Genomic DNA, 10,163 nt, shown 5'->3' on the forward strand with positions numbered 1-10,163 from the left:
ACCATGTCCACAGCACTTAATTGCTTTGCTTCTGTGATCAGAATCTACTATAGCTGATACACCGACAATGGTTAAATACCTCATACAGCCCCGCTTTAAATAATCCTAACTATCTCTTTAATAAACAGTCTTAAAATAGCAGACTAACCACTGAGGTTTTCTCTGCAGCAGAAGCTTTATTGAGCCACAAAAATATGTTAAAACAGGACAATTCTGTCATTTTATGTTGGGCCTTTTTCATTTTAAGGGGCAGTATTTGCACATTGCCCAGCATCATGCACGCCAAACATGTCGTAGCTCTACGGAAAGCAAAATGGGTGCCCAGCTGTGGTTTGATATTCAGCATAGAAATTGGCATCTAATGATATCCAAACAAGCACAGCCAGCACAGCCAATAGCCGCAGGAGAAGGCTGTTAGGAAGAAGTGGGTGTGTGTGTGTGGGGTTTGTGAAGAGGTGGAGACCTTTTGTACTTAAAAAATATTTTTCTTAATTTTAGAGGTTAGTGTTGGCAGATATGTTGTGCGACCACGCTGCTGTTATATCCGGGGTCAAAGAGAAAGGAAGAAAAATGTTGGACAAATCCTGGTGCACATTTATCTATTTGCCGTGATTTCCTCTGACTGGACAAGCTTGAATTCAGTTTCTGATTCTGAAGGATGGGCTGATGGAACCTCAGGTGCGACGTTCCCTATGATGGGGAGAAGATACTATATGGAAACATACCCTAAGGAAAAAAAAACAGCTGGATTGTGTTTTCATGAATAGTTAGTGTAGATTTAAGTATGAACAGTTTTCTATTTTGCAGATATTACACAGTAGTTGGTTAAGATGATGATGGTTTGGATTTTGCCAGTTTTTCATATCAGCACGACTAATGCAGCCCGAATACTGTTTTAAATAACTTATTTAACGCAGAGCACATATCAGACTACAAATAATGCAGACACATTTTGTGCCAAAACACTCACGGTAGACATGTTTGACAAACGTGACCAGATAAGAGAAGCGAAATCTAATGTACAACTTTCATAAAGATTATTTAAGGGTGGACACAAGAACTAATGTGTAGCTTAATCCAAGTCTTTCTGTTGTTTTCTAGCTGTTCAGTTGCTGATGCTGTTCTGTTTTTATGTTGTTGTTTTTTTTGTGTTTGTACTGGTGTTTCCACCCATGAGGAAAAGATGAACCAGCACTACATTCCTTCATTATCCAAGGGATTGTTTTTAAACATAATTTGTTGGATGTATTTTGCTCTTATGGAGCTATCATGGTAGAGAGTTACTTGTGTTTTTTTTAAACTATGTGTAGTGTGGATTCAGACCAAAACAAATGGTTTTGGCTCAGAATGAGCTCTCTTTGATGCCGTTTCACTAAAACAGGTTCATGTCATACTCTTCCAGGAATAGGAACATTTATGAAAACAATTTTTCAACAAACTAATTTCCCCTGTCTTTGTGATGATTGTTTGTTCACATGTGGCCATTTAAAAAAATGTTCAACACTAAAATGATCTGTACAAATGAGAAAATAGGCTTTTTAAAAGTGTAGTGTGGTTTATATTTTGTTTTTAAATTAAAAAAATATTAATTTCAATTTGTCTAGAATTAATCTTTTAATTTTGCATTTAGAATAAAGTTAAAAAAGGTTATTTGCTTGTTACTACATGCATATATACATATATATTAGATATTTAGGGTCATTAGTTTGAACATGCAAACATTTTGTAAAATATCTAACATTGTGGCATAGTTGTAAATATAAATGGGGGCGATATAAAATTCTAATAAAAAAAAAATGTGAAAAATAATTCATGTTTATTCAGTTATACTTTTAGAAAAGCATAGGCTTGTTTATGTTTTTCTCCTGTAACCATTTTATAGTCTGGAACTTACTGAGGTAATAATGGTTAATGTCAAGATAAGGATTTTATTTGTTTATTTTTTAACATTATTCCCCCCTTTTACAAAAACGTCTGTTCCTAAATAAAAATTCTGTATAAAAACAGACAGACCCACCGACCTGCCCACCTCACAAATTACACGCAGTATTTGAGAAGAATTGAAACAGTACTGTAATGTACATATTTAATTTCTCTGTTGCGTTATCTTCCTATTTTCTCCATGAGGTAACATTGTCTCTCCAAGAAGCAATTATTTCGATCGTTTATTTTGTTAGTGAGAACCAATAAAGTTATTAAAGAAAAAAATATATACGTTTTTATATTATAAGTTCGAATTTTTGTTGCGTTTCTGGATCATATTGTTTATTTGGTAACCGTCATTGGTGATGATTATTCTAAACTTAAGTTTAATAGTCACTATAATGGACCTTTTGAGGGAAAAAGCATAAAAAATATTGAATAAACGTGAACGAGGATCGCGAAAGCGGTTTTGCTGTAAATCAGTTCAGACTCCGGGTCGGTAGGGGGCGGCACTGCACCACGCGCTGTTTACCAACTGCCGTAAAATACTGTAATGAGCTGTAAACAGGCGCAACGAAGAAGAACGTTGTTTTGGTCATGGCTGCTGACGGTATGTTTTGTCATAAAATATGTCGAATGAATAAATGAATACACGTGTGCTTAATATTCATGGTCAACAGACAGTTGTTTATGCCTCGAAATGTCCAACGTCTCACGAAAATCCTCCTGGGAAGTTTAAATTGAGAACATCGGTACGTCAGTTTAGCTGCATGTTAGCAAGCAGGAGCCCTGCTAACAACTGACTCTTTAAATACAGAGGTACATTTGTAATTTAGTAAAATACTACAATTCACTATACTTTTGAACGTATATTTACTCAAGGATCGTCGGTACTTAAGTACCGTTTAGAGGCACTTATTTTAATCGTTGATGTTTTTCAATTTTATGTTACTTCTACTTAATTACATTAAGTCAAACATTTAAGCAGTAGTTTTCACTCCGATGCATTTATTTCACAGCAATCAGTTTATGAAATACGTTGCTTCGTTATAGATTAATACATGACGTAGTTACAAATAGCTCTCCCTCCTACAACTCTAAAATGAACTTGCATGTTCCATCGATAATAATAATCCAGTAATATTATAATTAAACACTGACAGAGCTCCAGTACTTTTTTCTTTAGATACCTAAATGTACATTTTGTTGATAACACTTTCTCTGAGGTAAAATGTGACATATTCTCATATTGTTACTTTTACCATTTTTTTTACTGATATAAAAATTCAGAATTATTTTTCCACCACTGCTCTAATGTAAAGAACTGTCAGTTTTCTTCATTGTTAAGAATCGTGACATCCTCATTAAATTTAGTTGCCTTCAAAGTTATTTGAAAATATTTCTATACAGATATCACATATCTATTTAGTATATTCTATATCTGCTAAATCTTGATTAATAAATAGTGAAATTCAGAGTATTTGTAGCAGCCCTATTGCATCAAATGGAGATTGTTAACCTGATGTACAGGACCGTAGTGTATATCAGTTTATGTTTGCCTGTGACTCAGAAGGATATGTTTGGTATCTCTGGAAACAGCACTTTCTACACGAATTAAAAGCTTAAACGAAGCTCTGCTGCATAATGCGTTTGTAATGATTGGTTCTGCAGGACAGAGGTTTATTAAAGGATGAGCTAAGATTTTTCAAGTCTCTCTTAATAAAATATTTATATGCCCATATGTACATTGAGTTATTAGCTGCTGTAATCAAGAGCTGAAAAGATTAGTCCATTGATTTATTAGTCATCAGACAGAAAATTATCATGCAGCCATTTTGATAACCAATTAATCATTTAAGTTATATGTTGAGCAATAATGCAAAACATTATCTGATTGCAGCTTTTCATATGTGAGGAGTTGGTGATTTTCTTTGTCATTTAGCAAAGCAAACTGAACATCTTTTGGTTTTGGGCTGTTGGTCAAACAAAACAAGAAATTGTAACATAACTCCCTGGGTTATAATGGGAATCCTTATTTAGGCCTATTTATTTGAACTATTAATTAATTGAGAAACTAATGGCTAGATTAATCAATAATGAACATAATCATTAGTTCCAGCCCTACTGTTACTATTCCTCCTGTCCATACTGGCGTTGAAAAGATCTTTTTCTACCACACAAAACAGAACAAAACAAAACCCTGCACCCACCTTCAGTATGCTGTCTCCCACCCACGCTACACAGGATTCTGGATAACCAATGCTTTAAAGTACAACAAAGGAATGTCTTTTGTGTTACGTCTTTTTTTTTTACTAGGACAGCAGCATCTTTAAATCTTTAATTGCTTCCTTTCCAGTAATCCTCATTTCCCCCCTATGTCTTCCAGGGCCTGTTGCCCGTCCAGCAGCTCCATGCTCCTCCTGCTTTGGACACCACTGCTCCCTGGCTGCAAGATCCTCTCATCAGTGTGACTCTGCAAACCTGAGCTCAATACACTCCCAACATTAGTCTGCAATAAACACATAACCCAGTGTATATTATATGATGAGATTTACAAAGTAGCAGTGTCTGAAATTTAACCCCTCTGGAAGAATGGATGAAATCAGAACTTTTTTTCGTGACCATACACAAAATAATTATTTTAATACAGTGACTCACACAAGGCAAAAGATTCATTCATTATCTTTCTACTACACACGGTTGTACAACAAAATCTGAGTCATAGTCCCTTTATGCTACTCACAAAACAAATATCATTCAGAATGAAAGGTAAATAATTTGTGAAGCCGTGACATTTATTATTAACCTTGTTCTGCATGTTCTAAAAGTCTGTGTTCTCCAGTGAATTTGTTACTGGACGGTACAGAAATTCAATGCTCAGGTGGAAAAATAAAGCTTATAAGTTGCAAAAAAGAAGAAATGAATGAAGAATTAATTTACCACTCTCAGGCTTTAGCATATCGGCTTTCAGCAATATTGAAATTAGTGGAGGTATTTTTCTTTCTTGTTTTTTTTTGTATGATTTAGGAACAATCTTTACTGTGAAATATCTACAAAGGAAACATATAGGAAACAAAATAAGTGAAAGGGTTATTGACTCTACACTGTAAGTCACCTCTGGCAGCAGTTGCAGGCTGGAGTACACATGAATGGATCTGTGGTTTCCCTGTGCATCTTTGTAAAAGCGTAGAAGCTCTATCAAGTTGCATGGGGAGTTGTTAGTCATTTTCATGCCCTGCCTCACATTTTCAAATGGATTGTCATCTAGACTTGATTTTAAGTACAGGGCAATTCTCTTATAATAGAATAAGTGTTTTTCCAAATGGCTGTTAAAATGACTGAAGCAGGTCTTCCTCCAGGACCTGGAGAGGATGGTGTGCCTCTGTAAATGTGCAGCGCTCTCCTTATATCAAATATTGTATTTTGTAAGATGAGTTTTAAAGCTGCAGTAGGCTTTGTGGTGGCCTGCCACACCCAAGTGCCCTGAGAACGGCCTGTTTAAAGCAGATTTGCAGCATTGCTATTTGATATTTCTATTTGAAAAGTTGTTCAGTGATAATTTAATTCACTTTACTAACTAGCAGTTGGACAATGCTGATAGGGCAGTATTTAAAGTAATATCACCTGTCACATCTTGATTACACACAAGTGACCTCCATTCAGCTTAATTATGTGACTTCTGGGAACAGTTTGCTACATAAATAATTGTATAGATATTGAAGTGTTCTTTTGTTATGATGAATTAGTCCAAGCATTTTGCCCAAAAGTGTGTGTGTAAAAAGGGGTCAACCTCACACAAATTGCAATATAAAGAAACTCAACAGATTTTGTGCCTTCAGTGTGTTGTGAATGAGAGGGAAAGAAGGACAATTTTGATATGATGCTATCAAAATGCCCTTTTAGCACCGGCATTTTGTGAGAAAAAAAGAGATGAACCTCTAATCCATTTCCACTTAAAAACAGCATTTTTATATTATGGTAAATATATTTGTGACATCCAAATTGGCACCTCGAAGTATTTGAAGGAATACCTGGAACATGTACAGGTAATTTTTTTCTTTATAAAGATATGTCAAGAAAACGAACCCACAAGTTCTTTTTGGGCTTTTTATGCATCTCAGGGTCAAGAGTTTACTTTTGCACTCACTGAACTGCAGTCAGCTCCATGTCTCATGTAAAACAGTTTCATTGTTGACAGGACGGAAACCTTTATGCGGACATCAGACAAGAAGACATGCACTTTTTTTTTTTTTAACATGGGCAGCAATGGCAAATCGTGGCATCACCGATGGCATGCTTTTTCAGTACTTTCCCCTGCTTTTGAAATGTTGTAAATGACATATTTATAAAACAGTTGAAAGAGTTTCTGTCAGGTATGTCATATAATGCCTGTACTAAATGAAAAAAAAAATCCAGTGTGTCAGTGCTTAAAAAAAAAAAAATCACAGTACTCTCGCAAATGTGTTATTTTCTTTGACTCAAGAAAATATAAATGAATTATGACGAGAATATTGTTGCCATGAAATTTAGGCTTCTGTGGGACTGAAAATAATATGAATGGGAGGTGAAGGTATGACAATAATGCTGTCTTAATAATGATCAAATTGGGTGGCACCTCTACTTGATTATGTTTTATCACGTATGGTAATTTATATAGCCAGGCAAAAGTCACTGTAGACCTAAACGTTGCAGTATTTCTTCTAATACACACATATAATGTGTTATTGCTATTCTTTCAATTTAGTGTTATTTATTTTGCAGTGTATCCACATACATTAGGCTGCTTTTCACCAGCAGCAGCAGCTTCACGGCAGCTTAGCAACGCGGTTGCCGCGCAACAGAGAAGTTTCTGGTCGGTGGTGATTTTCAGTTCGGACGTTCATATTTTAATCAACACGTTAGGATCAGGTGTGCGCGTTAAGTTAGCATCTTGATTTAACCCTGCTGCGAAGTTCAACTCACACACTCAGAATCAACAACCGAGACTCTCATTAGATACTTCAGAACAACCTGTTGGATTTAAGATGTTCGTGTGGTTTTGTGTTTTCGTCTGTTTTTCGGCCGCTGGACAAGTGAAAGTCGGTGAGCCACATGAAGTCCCGGTAAACAGCACCAGGGTCGTGACGGCAGCACGGTTTGCTGTAGTTGAATTCAACAGAGCCAACACTGAAGACCAGTTTGCCTACAAAATTATGAACATAACATCGGCCAAAATGCAGGTAAAACTTAATTCTGGGCAGCCCAACATTATTTTAACCCGTAAAGAGATGCCTGTAATGAGTCGAGCTGTTTCCTTTAGGTGGTCGCAGGAATAAACTACATCCTCGAGGTGCATCTTGGTCGTACCATGTGCAAGACAAGCGACACGACTGACAGTGAACCATGTGTTTATCACTCTGAACCCAAGGCAAGTTCAACTTATTAGGTGGTTCATCATAACACACGTGGAGGGGGTGAAAAACGCATCCATGTGGCAAGTGTAGTTATGCACCTTATTTTTTCCCTCCCTAATAATTTTCTCAGTGCATAAATCGCAATGTTTGGGAACAACTAGTTAAATGTAATTAAATTACAAAATGTAATTCTAATCAGTTAAAATTGCTGATAAAAATGTGATTAAATGCCAGTTCTTGATCAAAATGTTGATGAGTACAAAGGGATCACCATATTTTAGGCTACTTTTTAGGTATAAAACTTGTGTGATCGGGCAGGACATGGGGATTGCCCACTTGCCCTGAGAAAATGAAATGCCATGCAGGGCAAGCAAAACTGAAAAGAGAAGTAAATTTTTTTCTTTGACAGTTAATCTTAAATGGCATAAAATACTGTTTTCAGCCTCAATATCTTTTTCTTTTATGATATTAAACTGGATATCTTTGGCTTTTAGACTGTAAAAATGACTTTAAAAAAATTGGGGGGCTTTAATGTATAGGACAACTGACGAAATGACAGGTAAGGGGGAGAGAGTAGGGGAATAGCAAGCAGTGAAGGGCTGCAGGTGGATTTGATCCCACGGCTGCTGCAGGGGTCTCACAGCCTCAGTACCCGGGGCAGACGACCTAACACTTGAGCTACCAGACTGCCAAAAAAGTGGCATAATATAAAGACATCACCTTTGATTTTGATAAACTGAGATGGACATTTTTCTATTGTGGGTTTTTTTTTTTTGCAACATTTTATTGACGTTTCCACTCTAGATTAATCATGACAATTAATTTTCGTTTTTATTTACTAACTGCTAACAACACAATTTGCTACAAGGGGCAAGTAAAATTGACTTAAGGCAGGTAGATTTCTGATCCACTTGCCAGACCAGGTAAGTTGGGGAGAAAAAACATGAATATTGAACCTTTATGTGGAATATAACACTAATTCTGTTTTGCATTTTTGCATCTTTGTGTCAGGAATACTTTTTTCTTTATTAAATCAGAAAAGGGCTCTAACGTTGCTGCACAGTGTAAAGCTTATTTGTTTGAAATGCTCAATTTCAAAGCCCGTTAACCTTATTAACTGCAATCAGCCACATAAAATTTGTGTTTTTAAGACTGTTCAGCTTAGTAAATTACTTTGAAATAATTAAAATGGTTACCTTATTACATTTTTAACAATGTCACTAGTAATCTGCAACTTCCACATCACCAAGAAATTGTTAAAGGATGGACTAATTTTCTATTTTATTTCAGGAACTTGAGTGCTACTTCACCGTTACAGAAGTCCCTTGGCAAGATTCACGTGAACTTACTCAAAAGACATGTCACCTACATAATTGATTGATATTATTATTGGTACTGCAGGTGTTGCTCATTAAACAGTTATCACTAAACAGTGTTTGTGTATTCATCTCAAATTTCAGAAATGGCACTTATTAGGGCTACAAGTAACTGTTTTTCATTATCAGTTTAATCTGTTGTTCATTTTCTCAATTATTCAGTTAGTTGTTCCCAAAATCCAAAGTGAAGTCGTAATGTTTAATTTTAGTCTACAACCCAGAGATATTCGGTTCACTGTCATAGACAACCAAAGAATCTGGAAAATATCCTCATTTGAGAGGCTGCAATAAGAATTTGGACATCTTTTGCTAAAATGACTCAAAACTGTTAATTAAGTAGCAAGTTGATGATAAATTAGTGACAACTAATCAATCAATCAAATAATCATTGCAGCTCTGGTGCTTAGAATACTGTCCACACCCTGCGTTTATGCTCATAAACCAGTGATTTCATTGGCTCTCAGATATGCCACTTGTTCTAACACTGAGCTGAATAAGTTCAGTGACCTGCACTCACTCACTCTGCATTGAATAGGGAGAAAAATGGCATAATTATTCCAGTGAGTGACCGGGGCAGCTTTACTGTGCCTCATCTCTCAGTGTGTGTCCTGGCAGCTGTACGGCTCTGGTTGCGTGTCAAGCTTGGTCAGACACATGGCTGCTAAACGGAGACGAGGCTACACCTCTCCACACTACAGTCGGTCTCCAGAAGGGCTCTGTATGGAGGATTACAGGCATTTTCAGATTACTGCTCAGCAAGACTGAACTGTCTGCTGCTCTGACCCCCTTTTTTGTACAGGGGGAAATAGACAGCTCACTGATAATATGCAGATAAACATACAGCACAGGGGGGACTTCATGTCAAATATTGTATGAGGATATGTAAGTGGTAGTAATTTATAATTTATGTACTTAATCTAGTACCATTTTAGGGGCGTTTCAACTACATTTTTCATTGCTCTTTCAAGAGAAGTAAATAAAAAATTATTAGTGATTGATAAAATGTCTCTAACAGTAGTTGCTAAAATAGGAGATATTGCTAAGTGGCATTGGGGTAAAAGAGGCTGCATCTGTTTGGCTTTGATTACTGTAAACAAGCACATGGATAAGCGGTTAATTCACACACACACACTCACACACACCCTCTCACCCAGCCCATAATGTCTCTAATCATGGATGTCTTAATCAAACTGAGCAAAACATAAAGAATTGGCTGGCACTGTGGATTAGGTAGCAGGGGTTAGGAATGTGGGGGAAGGGGGATCCTCCTTAACGTGGGATGACTAACATCGAAGCTTCGGTGCCAGGAGTATGCCCTGTCCATCTGCCATTCCACTCACCCACCCACCCACTGACACACTAACAGGTGCGTGCACGCAGATACACGTGTGCTGTCCGCGCACGCGCTCACATACTCCACCCCGCACTCTGGCCCTACCCCTGTCCTCACTTAGCCTGGGCAGCAGATGGT

The 10,163-nt window shown here is 36.8% G+C and overlaps 1 protein-coding gene and 1 long non-coding RNA gene across 2 annotated transcripts; both read left to right on the top strand.

The window, feature by feature from the left end:
- The first annotated feature begins 2,375 nt into the window (after positions 1-2,375).
- Positions 2,376-4,750, top strand: LOC146315424 (uncharacterized). Its single transcript, XR_014771863.1, has 2 exons — positions 2,376-2,533; positions 4,310-4,750. It is a non-coding gene; the product is annotated as an uncharacterized LOC146315424 (long non-coding RNA).
- Positions 4,751-6,658: 1,908 nt separating this feature from the next.
- LOC146315425 (cystatin-like) lies at positions 6,659-8,733 on the top strand. The gene is made up of 3 exons (XM_084736234.1): positions 6,659-7,142; positions 7,223-7,330; positions 8,607-8,733. Exons 1-3 carry the CDS (start codon positions 6,948-6,950, stop codon positions 8,691-8,693), a joined length of 390 nt encoding a protein of 129 aa, XP_084592360.1. The 5' UTR covers positions 6,659-6,947; the 3' UTR covers positions 8,694-8,733.
- Positions 8,734-10,163: the final 1,430 nt, after the last annotated feature.

This window comes from Lutjanus erythropterus, chromosome 14, assembly GCF_056507025.1.
Source record: "Lutjanus erythropterus isolate fLutEry1 chromosome 14, fLutEry1.hap2, whole genome shotgun sequence".
In the NCBI taxonomy this organism is placed as follows: Eukaryota; Metazoa; Chordata; class Actinopteri; order Lutjaniformes; family Lutjanidae; genus Lutjanus; species Lutjanus erythropterus.

What these genes read in the sequence shown, in the direction of transcription:
- LOC146315425 (XM_084736234.1), top strand. Translation starts at nt 6,948, where the DNA reads ATGTTCGTGTGGTTTTGTGTTTTCGTCTGTTTTTCGGCCGCTGGACAA. An exon ending in TAACATCGGCCAAAATGCAG is followed by an intron (nt 7,143 to 7,222) that starts GTAAAACTTAAT and finishes TGTTTCCTTTAG; the next exon opens with GTGGTCGCAGGAATAAACTA. An exon ending in TTTATCACTCTGAACCCAAG is followed by an intron (nt 7,331 to 8,606) that starts GCAAGTTCAACT and finishes ATTTTATTTCAG; the next exon opens with GAACTTGAGTGCTACTTCAC.